At 38.9% G+C, this 14193-nt stretch overlaps 1 protein-coding gene across 3 annotated transcripts in view; it reads right to left on the reverse strand.

Annotated features, from left to right (window-relative positions):
* Positions 1-14193, reverse strand: part of TXNL4B (thioredoxin like 4B) — a 49889-nt gene that overhangs the window by 18327 nt on the left and 17369 nt on the right. The window contains exon 4 of one of the 3 annotated variants that reach the window (XM_047712154.1): positions 98-192. The exons of the other annotated variants lie outside the window; for them this stretch is intronic. Within the exon in view, the coding sequence (XP_047568110.1) occupies positions 98-192 (95 nt within the window). The remainder of the gene's footprint in view (positions 1-97; positions 193-14193) is intronic. 3 annotated transcript variants of the gene reach the window in all.

Here is a 14193-nt window from a genome sequence, read left to right on the forward strand (position 1 = left end):
TTATAAGGAGTCAGGATCGATGCTTTTTGGGGGGGGCGGAGGGGGTTGATGCTACTTTTGAGAACCTTTTTAAAAAGCTCAGAACATCAGTATGCACGCCTGTCAGTGACGCAATTTTCAGAGAATTGGTGACACGAAGCAATTCTCGTGTTCCAGGCACAGTGGGATCTCATCATTCCTGGGCCCTGGTGGCTGAGGGGAAGTGAGATAACTGAGATAAACGAGAAAGAGGAGGGATAGTGGGAACATGTTGGTTTAATTTTCTTATCGAGACAAACTGAAATTTTGAACGTGTGCTGTTCCGAATTCAGCACTCACTAAGGTCATGCACACTCCTGGGAGAATTTGGTGGTTCTCATTCCATGGCTGCTCATGGCACTTGTGTTCACAGGATTCCATCAATTCTGAAATGTTGATTATTTTGCCAATTTTAACATCTCTGAAATTGACATGCATCTTAAATTGATGGCATCTTAAGCATTTTGTCCAAGTTTAATTGGCAGGGTTTCCTCTGGCTTATAATTCATAGCATATTAGACTTGATGAAATGTGGCCGTGGTTCCCGGTGTGGGGCGGTCGAGGGCAATGGTCAAGAATTCTTGAGATGTTTTATGGCACAAAAGCTGCTTTTATGATAGAACAGGGACAGGACCAGTGGGCAGAAAGAGCTGCACTTGGTGATTGTGAGGAGTGACTGATGATGTATTTCAAGTTTGTGGAGGAAGGGTGGGTAGAGATAACTTAAGTTTCTAAGGAATTTCTGTACAGGGCAGGGAGGGAGGTGTCCACAGAGCTTTGGAAGTCTGGCTTTTGTCAAGATAATGTCGCTTTTAGTCTGTAGTGATGAAGGCAGCATGAGTTCCTTGAACAATGTCAGGCTCTGCACATCTCACGTGTTTATCAGTGGGTTGCAAGTTGTAAAGAGATTTAATTTTACCTACACTTCTCTTGTCTTTGTTCTCCTCACCAGTTTCTCCACTTTGGCTATCTTTAAAAAAAAAAAAAAAAACCTAATGACTGGCACACACCGGCATGCATTTTTACATAATAGGGATGGGGTTTGACCTGGGCATCGGGATTTTTCAGAAACTCCCAAGAGATTTTAAAGTACAGCAAGGTTTGAGAACTGTTAAAGTACAGTATATCTGCCTTATTCAAGCCTTTTCCCAACTCCTAGGTTTCACGGACAGCATCCTCACAGATTCTACTTAGAGTATATGGTGCACTCCTCTGTCTCAATTCATGATGTCCTTCCAACTCCATCCACTAATCATTATTTTCTTACTAGAATGTCAGCTCCAGGAGGGCAGGAATTTTGTTTGATTTGCTCTCTTACATCTTCAGCACCTAAAACACCTAGACACATTGTAGATGTTTGATAAAGATTTAATGAATGAATGAATAGTTCTTCTTTTATATTCAGTGCCCTGATAAACTCATTTCTCACACAATTTCCAGTAAATGTGGTATTATATTTAGATGACTTCCCAATTTGGTCATGCTTCCAGTGGTCATCTTTTAGGCCTCGATTTCACATAAAATTCATTTTAAAACTTGAGCTCAGTATTTTATCTTCCCACCCATCCCAGTCCCAACCAGTCCATATGTATCCATCAGTTTCTTCCCTGAGTCTCAAGTTTAACATCTTGAGTCATTTTCTTTTCTTCTTCTTTTTTTAAAAAATATTTTATTTATTTCTTTGACAGGCAGAGATCACAAGTAGGCAGAGAGGCAGGTGGGGGTGGGTGGGTAGGGGGAAGCAGGCTCCCCGCTGAGTGGAGAGCCTGATGCAGGGCTTGATCCCAGGACCCTGAGATCATGACCTGAGCAGAAGGCAGAGGCTTAACCCACTGAGCCACCCAGGCACCCCCTGAGTCATTTTCAAGCCTTGTCTTCCCCATATTTAATTACTGAGTTTTGCAATTTGCTTCTCTGAAAATTCTCTTGAATTTGTCCCTTTGTTTAAATTTCCACAACACTGAATTTGTCTTCTTAGCTTCTATTTATTCACATTTCAAATGGCCTCGCATCTACCTGGCAGCAACTGTTTTAATTAAATGCTTATGAGGATTATAATATACAGGTGTAAAATATATGACAAAAATAACATAAAGGATGGGAGAAGATAAAGAGAATTAAATTGTTGTAAAGTTCTTATATTGTTTGGGAAGTGGCAAAGGCACTAACTTAAAGTAGATTATAATTAAAGGATGCATATCTTGAAATCTTTGGGATAACCATGAGAAAAATAATACAAGAATATATAACAAAATAATAGGGAGAAAAAAATGTAAAAACTGAGTAATACAAAAAAGGCAGGAAACAAGAAACAAAAGATTATGGGTTAAATATAAAACAAATAGTACAATGGTAGACTTGAAACCAGCTCTATTAGGAATTACATTAAATATAAATAAACTAATAAACATTCCAATTAAAAGGCAAGGATCATCAGAATTGATTAAAAAAATATCAGTATGGAAAGGAACATTCATAAGACAGATGTCAAGGAGCCTGCTGTCTATGTTTCTTCTAGAAATTTTACTGTTTCAGGTCTTACACATTCAAGTGTTTAATCCATTTTGAGTTAATTGGTGTATATGGTGTAAGAAAATGGTCCAGTTTCATTCTTTTGCGTTTAGCTTGCAGTTTCCCCAATGCCATTTATTGAAGAGACTGTCTTCAGACAAGACAGTATATTCTTCCCTCCTTTGTTGTATATTTTCTTTTTTTTTATTATTATTTTTTTTATGTTGTATATTTTCTAACTGTATATGCATGGGTTTATTTATGGGCTATCTAATTTGTTTCATTGATCTATGTATCTGTTTTTATGACAGTACTATACTGTTTTGATTACTACAGCTTTGTAGTACAGTTTGAAATTAGGGACCATGATACTTCCAGCTTTGTTCTTCTTAAGATTATTTTGTCTTTTAGGGGTCTTTTGAGGTTCCATACAAATTTTAGAATTATTTGTTGTAGTTCTGTGAAAAATGCCATTGGAATTTTGATATGTATTGCATTCAATCTGTAGATCATTTGGGTACTCTGGACATTTTAACAATATTAATTCTTCCAGTCCATGAATATGAATATCTTTCCATTTATTTGTGTCTTCTTCAATTTCTTTCAACAATGTCTTTTAAAAAAAGATTTTATTTACTTGAAAGAGAGAGAGAGAGCATAAGCACAAAGGGAGAGGGAGAAGCAGACCCCCGCTGAGCAGGGAGACTGATGTGGGGCTTGATCCCAGGATGCTGCAATCATGACCTGAGGAGAAGACAGATGCCTAACCAACTGAGTCACCCAGGCACCCCCATCAATGTCTTTTTATAAAAAAGGTTTCCCTTCCTTCCCTACTTCCCTTTCTTTTTTGACTATAGGCAATGCACAATGTTACATTAGTTTCAGGTGTACAATATAGTGATTTGACAGGTTTATACATTATGCTATGTTCATCACAATTGTAGCTACCATCTGTCATCACACATCACAATTGTAATATCATTGACTATACTCTTTTATGCTGTGCTTTTTATATCTGTGACTTATTCATTCTATAACTGGAAGCCTATATCTCCCACTCCCCTTCACCCATTTTCCCATTCCCCCATACCTCTCCTCTGGCAACCATTAGTTTTTTCTCTGTGTTTATAGGTCTGATTCTGCCTTTTTTTTTTTGTTTATTCCTTTTTTCTTAGAGCCACATGACTGAAATCATATGATATTTGTCTTTCTCACTCTGACTTATTTCACTTAGCATAATACCCTCTAGATCTTTCCATGTTGTCTCAAATAGCATGATCTCATCCTTTTTACGGTTGCATAATATTCCGTTGCATATAAATACACCACATCTTCCTTATCCGTTTGTCTATCAATGGACACTTAGGTTGCTTTCATATCTTGGCTATTGTAAACGATGCTGTATGGGGTGCATATATCTTTTCAAACTCATGTTTTTGTGTTTTAGGGGTAAGTACCCAATAGTAGGATTATTAGATCAAATGTTATTTCTATTTTTAATACCTCCATACTCTTTTCCATAGAGGCTATATCTTAGTTTCAATGATCTTTTCTTTTTAGTCTTTTTGGTCTCTATTTCATTTCTTTCTGTGCTGGTTTATTATTTCCTTCCTTCTACTAACTTGGGCTTCAGTAATTTTTTTTAGTCACTTTGGGTGTAAAGTTAAATTGTTTATTTGATATTTCTTTTATTTCTTGAAGTAAACCTGTATTGGTGTGAGCTTCCCTCTTAGAACTGCTTTGCTGCTCCTCATAGATCAGCCAAAAAGATGATCTATCAAGGAGAATGTTCTGTGTGCACTTGAGAACAATGTGTATTCTGCTGCTCTTTTTTTCTTTTAAAGTGATCTCTATGTCCAGTGTGGGGTTAAAATTCATGGCCCCAAGATCAAGACTCACATGCTCTACTGACTGAGGACCCCAGGAACCTTTATTCTGCTGCTTTTGGATGGAATATTCTGTATATATCTTTACATTATTTAAGGCTGAAGTTTCCTTATTGTTTTCTGTCTGGGTGATCAATCCATTGACATAAGTGGTGTGTTAAAATCCCTTCTGTTACTGCACTGCTGCCAGTTTCTCCCTTTAGGTCTGTTAATGTTGGCTTTACATATTTTGGTGCTCCTATATTGGGTGCATATGAGTTTATATGTGTCATATTTTCTTTTTCTTTTTTTTTTTTTTAAAGATTTTATTTATTTGTCAGAGAGAGAGAGAGCAAGCACAGTCAGACAGAATGGCAGGCAGAGGCAGAGGGAGAAGCAGGCTCCCGCTGAGCAAGGAGCCCGATGCGGGACTCGATCCCAGGACGCTGGAATCATGACCTGAGCCGAAGGCAGCTGCCCAACCAACTGAGCCACCCAGGCCTCCCATATGTGTTATATTTTCTTATAGGATTGTCCCCTTCATCATTATGTAGTGGCCCTCTTTGTTTTCTATTAGTCTTTGTTTAAATTCTATTTTGTCTGATAACAAGTATAGCTGCATCAGCTTTCCTTTTGTTGTCATTGTATGGGATATTTTTTCCACCCCTTCACTTTCAATTTTTGCATGTCTTTACTTCTGAAGTGAGTCTCTTCTATGTAATATATAGATATGTCTTTTTTTAAAATCCTTTCATACACTTCATATCTTTTGATTGGAGCATTTAGTTCATTTACATTTAAAGTAAGTATGGATATATATGTATTTATTGCCATTTTGTTAATTGTTTTCCAGATGTTTTTGTAGTTCCTCTCTTCTCTTGTAGTTTGATGATCTTCTTTTAGTGTTGTGTTTAGATTCCTTTCTCATTTTCTTTTGTGTATTTACTTTGTGGATACTGTGAGGTTCATATATCTTATCCTATATTTATAACAGTCTATTTTAAGCTAATAGTAACTTAAATTTGAACACATCCCAAAGCTCTACATTTTTACTCTCCCTGATGTCTTATGTTTTTCATATCACTTTTTATCTTTTAATTTTATGTATCCCTTAACTAATTATTGTTTTAGTTAATTTTACTATTTTTGTCTTTCAACTTTCTTAATAGCTTTACAGGTGATTAATCCAACCCTTACTATATAGTTACTTTTTCCAGTGAGATTTTTACTTTCATGTGTTTTTTTCTTACTAGTAGCGCCATTTCTTTTCAGCTTAACTACATCCCTTTAATATTTTGTGAAAGGCTGGTTTAGTGGTAACAAACTCCTTCAGCTCTTGCTTGTCTGGAAAACTTCTCTCTCATTCAAATATGAATGATAATCTTGCTGGATAGAGTATTTGTTGAAAGCTTTTTCCTTTCAGCACTTTGAACATGTCATGCCACTCCCTTTTGGCTTGAAAAATTTCTGCTGAGAAATCTGCTGATAGCTTTATGGGGTTTCCCTTGTATATAACAATTTGTTTTTCTCTTGCTGCTTTTAAGAGTTTCTTCTTAACTGTTTTTTTTTTAAGATTTTATTTATTTATTTGACACAGAGAGAGAGGTCACAAGTAGGCAGAGAGGCAGGCAGAGAGAGATGAGGAAGCAGGCTCCCCGCTGAGCAGAGAACCTGATGCAGGGCTCGATCCCAGGACTCTGAGATCATGACCCAAGCCAAAGGCAGAGGACCAACCCACTGAGCTACCCAGGCACCCCTAATTTTAACTTTTAACATTTTAATTATAATGTATCTTTATGTAGTTCTCTTTGGGGTCATCATTTTTGGAACTCTGTGGACTCCTGGACCTAGACTGTTTCCCTCTAAGTTAGGGAAGTTTTCAGCTATTATATCTTCAAAGAAGTTTTCTGACACTTTCTCTCATTCCTCTCCTTCTGGGACCCCTATAATGCAAATGGTATTTTGCTTGATGTTGCCCCATTGGTCACTTAACTTACCTTTGTTTTTTAAATTATATTTTCTTTTTGCTACTCTGTCTGGGTGAGTTTCATGCTTTATCTTCCAGGTTGTTGATTCATTCTTTTGCTTTATCCAGTCTGCTGTTAAACCCCTCTAATGTATTTTTCATTCAGTTTTGTATTCTTCAGCTCTGTGACTTCTACATGGTACTCTTATGTTTTCTTTTCTTCCTCTCCTTCTTCTTCCTTTTCTCCTTCTTTACTTCCAAAGTTTTCATTTTCCATCTGAGCTTGGTGAGTTTCTTTATGATCATTACTTTGAATTCCTCATCAGATAGATTACTTATCTGTCTACCATTAAGGTCTTTTTCCAAGGTTTCATCTTATTCTTTCGTTTGGAACACATTTCTCTTCTTCCTCATTTTGCTTGATTCTTTGTGTTTGTGTGTATGTATTAGGCAAAACATCTACCTCTTTGTCTTGAAGGAGTGGCCTTGTTTAGGTGATTATCCTTCTCATTCAACCTTGCCCTAAATCTTGGTTTTCTCATGAATCTTTGTCTAAACTGCCTGATTTATTCTTCATATGACCCCATTATAGAGGGTGTGCCAAGACTTGTCAGAGACCCAAGAGGAGGAATTTCACTTAGTACCTAGTTCCAGGTTGATTGGCAGCCAGATCCTAAGGAAGCAGTTTTTAAATCATTCATATATACACAGACCAGTGGGGTTGCAATTGTAATCTCTGCTGCCTTCCAGACCAGGAGATCTGGAGGTGTCCTCTGGGTGACAATTGCAAAAAATCAGGGCTCCAGATGAGCGTATTAGCTTTCTGGAAGTCTTGTAGCAAGTCTTGCAGCAAGGCCAAGGGGGTACAGAAGGATGGTGTCTCCCTGCTTATATTCCCTGGGAGTGCTTCTTTAGCCTCTAGATTCATGGGAAACCTGATGCAGGTCCCTCAAGCTGAAGTTCTAGGTTGAGGAAATAGGCTTCTTCACAGGAAGACTGGGATTATGTTCCAGTCTGCCATCTGAGCAGTGCTCTGGGGGTTGTGGCCTGCCAAGAGCAGTTTTTCTGATTGTTACAGTCCCATTGAGCTCTGGAACACAAGTCCTCTTGGCCACCAGAGCCAGGCAATCAGGGGTGTTCCTGTGTGGGCTGAATGTGCCTGTTGGCTTTGGCAAGGCTGCTGGAGAGTGTTGGGGCTGGGGCACACTAGTAGCTTCAGAGAGGCAGCACTAAAATATCTTGACTTTGCTCACCCATGGGCTTTAGCAATGCAGTAGGATAGTGCCTTGTCTTTGCACAGATCCTGGCTTTAGACTGAAAGCAGGAGATGCCATGACCTCTTGCACTTGCCAGCTTAAGCCAGGGGCAGCAGAGTGTCACAACCACCTGTTGGAAGACTTTAGCTATGGAGTGGGAGGTGCTGCCTCTGAGCTCATCTGCCTGTGCTAGTAGGCCACGTGGAGAGAGTGCAAACAATGGTGTCCTCCCCTACCTCCATTTCCAGAGAGCATTTCACCTGTCCCCTGCCCCTGCAGGCAATGTCCCCAGATCAGCAAATAAATTTCCCTCACATATGGTGTAGGTGCTTTTCAAACTGCTGTTTTTTGCTGGGTCTTTGCTGTTCTTTTCTGTATGAGAGAGACCTCCAAGAGGGGAATCTCAATTTTCTAAAGCACTTTGGGACCTCCAGATGTCAGCCCCATGGGTTTTCCCAGTCCTACATTCTAGGTCTTGTATTTCTAGAGCAGATATCAGAGGCTGGAGCGTATGATATAGAGCATCAACCTCTTGCTCCTCTGAGAGAATTATCCGCCTGGTGCAGTCCCTCCCTATTGTGTTCGTGGGCTAGGGGTGGGCTTTTTTGGTGATACTGTGTCTCAGCCTCTCTTACCCATCTTGATGTGGTCCTTTAATCTTTTGTTTTGGAGAGCAGTTCACTTAGTTTTCAAAGGGAAATTATCCATATGTAGCTGTAGATTTGGTATGTCTGCGGGAGGATGTGAGTTCAGGATCTTCCTGTGTCACCACCTTGGATCCTCCCCATTCTGCCCCCTCCAATTTTAAGTCCTTCAATAAGAGAACCACAGGCCTATATGGCATCATTGGAAAATTCCTCCCAACAATTAAGAAAAATAATATCAATCTTGGGGCTCCTGGGTGGTTCAGTGGGTTAAAGCCTCTACCTTCTACTCAGGTCATGATCTCAGGGTCCTGGGATCGAGCCCCGCGTCTGGCTCTCTGCTCAAGCGGGGAGCCTGCTTCCTCCTCTCTCTCTCTCTGCCTGCCTCTCTGCCTGCTTGTGATCTCTGTCTGTCAAATAAATAAATAAATAAATCTTAAAAAAAAAATATCAACCTTACACAAACACGTTCATGTAATAGAAACATAGGGAACACTCCCCATCTTGCATTAAGAGATCAACATCAACTTAATATTAAATCCTGATAAGTGGGGCGCCTGGGTGGCTCAGAGGGTTGGGCCTCTGCCTTCAGCTCAGGTAATGATCTCAGGGTCTTGGGATCGAGTCCCACATCGGGCTCTCTGCTCAGTGGGGAGTCTGCTTCCTCCTCTCTCTCTGCCTGCCTCTCTGCCTACTTGTGATCTCTGTCTGTCAAATAAAAAATAAAATCTTAAAAAAAAAATTAAAAAAAAATTAAAAAAAATTTAAATCCTGATAAGTATATTACAAGAAAGGAAAATTATAGACCAATATTTCTTATGAAGTCAGATGGAAAAATCCTTAAAAATAATCAACAAATCAAACCCAGCAATATTTGAAAATTTTACTACATCATGAGAAATTGAAGTTTATTCCAGAAGCGCAAGGTTGGTTTAGCATTCAAAAATGGAGCAATGCAATTCATTACATTAACAAAATAGATAATCTTAATGAATAAAGAAAAACATTTGACACCTCTTTATGTTTTAAAAAAAAAAAAACTCCATGAACTAGGAATAGAAAGGAACTTCTTTACAGGCACCTGCGTGGCTCAGTTGGTTAGGTCTGCCTTTGGGGTCTGGTCATGATCTCAGGGTGGTCCTGGGATTGAGCCCCACATCAGGCTCCCTGCTCAGCAGGGAGCCTGCTTCTCCCTCTCCCCTCCTCTCCCTCCTCATGGTCTCTCTCTCAAATAAATAAAATCTTTTTTTTTTTCAAAAGGGAACTTCCTTAATCTGATAAAGAATATCTACAAAAACAAACAAACAAACAAAAAAAACAACAAACAAAACAAAAAAGCACTTAAGAGTGAAATTTTGAATGTCTTTTCCCTCCCTGAGTTTTGGGGTCGACAAGAATACCTGTTCCCCATTTCTATTTAACACTGTAACAAAAATCCTAGTTAGTGCAATAAGGTAAGAAGAAGAAGTAAAAGGTATAAACATTAGAAAAGATGAGGTATAAGAGCCATTATTTGCAGAAGACATGACTATGTACCTAAAAAATTTAGATTAATGAAATTATTAGATTTAGTGTATCTACCAAGTTGCTAGATATAATTTCAATATACAAAAATCAAGTGTACTTTTCTATGTTCATTATAAACAATTAGGAAATTAGATGAAAATATCATTTATAATAGCCATATGAATTGAACACTTAGGAGTAAAGCTAATGAAAGAGGTGCAAGACATCGACCCTAAAATGTACAAGGCACCGAAATTAGTGACAACTTAAATAAATGAGGGCATATACCTTGTTAATAGATGGAATATTCAATATTGTTAAGATGTCAATTCTCCCCAAGTTGACCTAGAGATTTCATGTACTCTCAATCAAAATCCCAGCAGGACTTTCTGTGAAAATTGAAAGCTGATTTCAGAACTTCTAGGAAATGCAAAGGACTTAGAATATAGAATAGTCCATAAAGACAATCTTGAGGAAAAAGAATAAAGTTGCAACACTCATAATACTGGAGAGAAAGATTTACAATAAAGTTCCTTATGAAGACAGAGTTGCATTGACTCAGGACAAGATAAATCGGCTAATGGAAGAGAATAAAGAATACAGAATACAGAAAGAGACCAGCACATATGGTCGCCTAATTTCTAACAAAGGTGCCACTGTAATTTAGGGGCAAAGGATGATGCTTTACATGGAAAAAGATGAACCTGAACTTTCATCTCTCATCATATACAAACATTACTTCCACATGGATTATAGAGCTAAATGAGAAAGGCAAAACAAACTTCTAGAATAAAATTTGGGAGAATTTTCAGGCAAAGAATTCTTAATCAGGACACAAAAAATTACTAACCATAAAATTTAAAAACTAAAATAAGCTAGGACTTATTAAAAAATAAGAACTTCTATACTTCTGTTCATTTAAAATGCATGATTTTTATTTTTATTTTTATTTTTTTAGAGAGAGTGCCTGAGTCGGCACAGGCAGGGAGCAAAGGGAATCCAAAGCAGGTTCCAGGCCCATCTTGGAGCCCAATGCAGAGCTCAATCTTTCAATCCCAATACTGACCCAAAATCAAGAGTTGGATGCTTAATCGACTGAGCCATCCAGATGTCCCGGAAATATTCTGTATCTTGATCTGAGTGTGTATAATGCAGTTATTATACATACATATTCATTGAGCTGAACACTTAAGATTTGATGTTTATAGGAAATGATGCTGGATCAACGGTCTACCCATATGGAATAAAATTAGCCTGGTTTCGGGGTGCCTGGGTGGCTCCGGGGGTTAAAGCCTCTGCCTTCGGCTCGGGTCGTGATCCCGGAGTCCTGGGATCAAGCCCCTCATTGGGCTCTCTGCTCAGCAGGGAGCCTGCTTCCCTCTCTTTCTCTGCCTGCCTCTCTGCCTACTTGTGATCTCTGTCAAATAAATAAAATCTTTAAAAAAAAATTAGCCTGGTTTCCTACCTCACTTTCCTGAACTTATGGAAGATATTTATAACAAATTAGAATCATCCTAAAGTCCCAACAATGAGGGAATATTTAAAGTATATAAGAGGGGCGCCTAGATGGCTCAGTTGATTAAACTCAAGACTTGATTTCAGCTTAGGTTATGATCTCAGGGTTGTGAGATCAAGCCCCGCATAGTGCTCTGTGCTGGGCATGGAGACAGCTTAAGATTCTCTCCCTTCCTCTCCCTCTGCCCCCTGTCCCCATGCTCGCTCTCTCTCTCTTAAAAAAAAAAAAAAAAGAAATAAAGTATATATGACATATCCTTAAGTTAAGAATATGATGTGGCATTAAAAGTGTTTGCTACAGCGTGGAAAACACCTATTACACTGGGTAAAAAAGGCAGACCACAAAAAATCTGTATAAAGAATTATCAAAACTATGTAACAATATGTACAGTCTGGAAGGTAGTGACACCAAAGTGTTGGTAGTGGTTATTTGTCTTGGGGTGACAAAATAATGGGAAGACTTTTTTCTTATTTGCACTTTTCTGTAGCAAGCGAAATTTCAAGACTTCAATAATGGCAAAATAAACTTTTAACAACTATCCTTCCAAAATCAAAAGTCTGCTCTTCACGTTTCTCTGTCAACTGCTGTCCTGCTTTATTAATCCTTCAAGCTTTGCTGCTTTCTGCTCTCATCACAAAATGTGTTCACTACTTCCTGCACCCGGCTACACTGTGGCTCCTCAGCTGCCACCTCCTCATTTTGTCCCACCCAAACTCCCGATTAAGACAGAAGGCCTTTGGGCTGGATACTCTTGGTTGTCCAGTTATTAAAGGATGCCCAAGGAAGAGAGGCTGTGAACCCTCCCAGGTTGCCCAACAAAAGGGACAGCTGTAATAGAGTTTAGGTTTTGTTCACAGGCAAATGCAAATTTTCATGCACCTCGTGGGTAAGCATTTGTTCTCCAGTGGTGGTGAGAAATGTTTTCTTTCTAGAAGGGGCCCTTGCAGCCCCAAGGGAAAATCTCTCCCTCCACTTCATAGGACCATAGAGCTGCAGTCATGTCACAGCAGATATGCAGGGATGGGAGAAGTTATGGCCACTTACAATGAAGATTCTCAGACTCTGCTCAGACTCATTGGAGCACATCTCTGGAAGGAGGGGCCTGGGCTTTGCCTCTTGATGTCTGTCAGGTGATTCCCCCACCCCCTTCATTTTTTTAAACATCATTTGATACATAGATATGTATTTTAATAAAGTACAATTATAACATGTACATATATGAATCTATCACCCAGCCCAAAGCTGGATCATTAACATAATTTATCTATATGATTCTCTCTTATGCCTTCCTCTTGCCTCCCTATGAGAAGTAACACTACATTTTGTGTTTTCCATTCTCCTAAAATATTAAAAAAATACAGTTTTTGTCTCCTTGGCATCTATGCTTGCCTTTTTTTTTTTTTTTTTTAAGATTTTGGCCTCAAGAGAAAGAACTTTATTTTTTTCATGAATTTTTTTATTGAGATAAAGTATATACAATTTTTCTCTTTTTACCAATTCTAAAGTATACAATTCAATGGCATTGATTACATTTATAATGTTGTGTAACCAACACCACTATTTCCAAAACTTTTTCATCACTGCAAACAGAAACTCTGTACCCATTAAGCAATAATACCCTTTTCTCCCCTCCCCCAATCCTTGGTAACCTCTCATCTGCTTTGTGTCTGTAAATTTGCCTCTCTTAGATATTTCACATAAGTGGAATCATACAATTTTTGTCTTTTTGTGTCTGGTCTCTTTCAGTGAGCATATTTTCCAAGTTTGTTCATGTTGTAGCACGTGTCAAAAATTACACTATTGGGGTGCCTGGGTGGCTCTGTGGGTTAAAGCCTCTGCCTTTGACTCAGGTCATGGGACCTGGGATCCCATCCTGGGATCGAGCCCCACATCGGGCTCTCTGCTCAGCGGGGAGCCTGCTTCCCTCTCTCTCTCTCTGCCTGCCTCTCTGCCTGCTTGTGATCTCCGTCTGTCAAAACAAAAACAAAAACAAAAAAAACCACTACACTTTATTGGGACGCGTGGGTGGCTCAGCGGGTTAAAGCCTTTGCCTTTGGCTCAGGTCATGATCCCAGGTTCCTGGGATCGAGTCCCGTGTGGGGCTCCTTGCTCAGCGGGGAGCCTGCTTCTCTCTCTGCCTCTGCCTGCTTGTGCTTTCTCTCTCTCTCTCTGACAAATAAATAAATACATAAAATCTTAAAAAAAATTACACTTTATCTATTCATCTATTGAAGGGCATTTGGATTGCTTCTACCTTTGGGCTATTGTGAGTAATGCTGCAATGAGCATTGGTGTACAAGTAGCTGTTAGAGTCCCTATTTTCAATTAGTTTGGGTATATACCTGGAAGTGGAATTGCTGGGTCAATGTTTAGCTTTCTGAGGGACCATGATACTGTCTTCTACAGAGACTACACCATTCTACATTCCCTCCAGCAATTCTCCAAACTCTCGCCAACACCTGTTTTATATACACATTTTATGTAATTTTAATTTTAAATTTTTTAAGCAAACTCTATACCCAACATGGGGCTCAAACCCACAACAATTGAGATCAAGAGCCACATGCTCCACAGAATGAGCCAGCCAGTGCCCCTTATGTGTGTGTGTGTGTGTGTGTGTGTGTGTGTTTAGTTGTAGCATCCTAGCAGGTGTGAGGTGGCATCCAGTGGTTTTTGGCTTGCATTTCCCTCCTGACTTTTCCAGTGACGTTGAACACCTTTTCATGTGCTTACTGGCCATTTGTATATCTTCTTTGAGAAAATGTCTATTCAAATCATTTGCCTGTGTTTTAATTAGATTGTTTCTTGTTGTTGTAGGAATTCTTTATATATTCTGGATATTAAGTTGTTATCAGAGTTATGATTTATAGATATTTTCTCCCATTCACAGATTGTCTTTTCACTTTCTTGA

This window comes from Lutra lutra, chromosome 17, assembly GCF_902655055.1.
Source record: "Lutra lutra chromosome 17, mLutLut1.2, whole genome shotgun sequence".
In the NCBI taxonomy this organism is placed as follows: domain Eukaryota; kingdom Metazoa; phylum Chordata; class Mammalia; order Carnivora; family Mustelidae; genus Lutra; species Lutra lutra.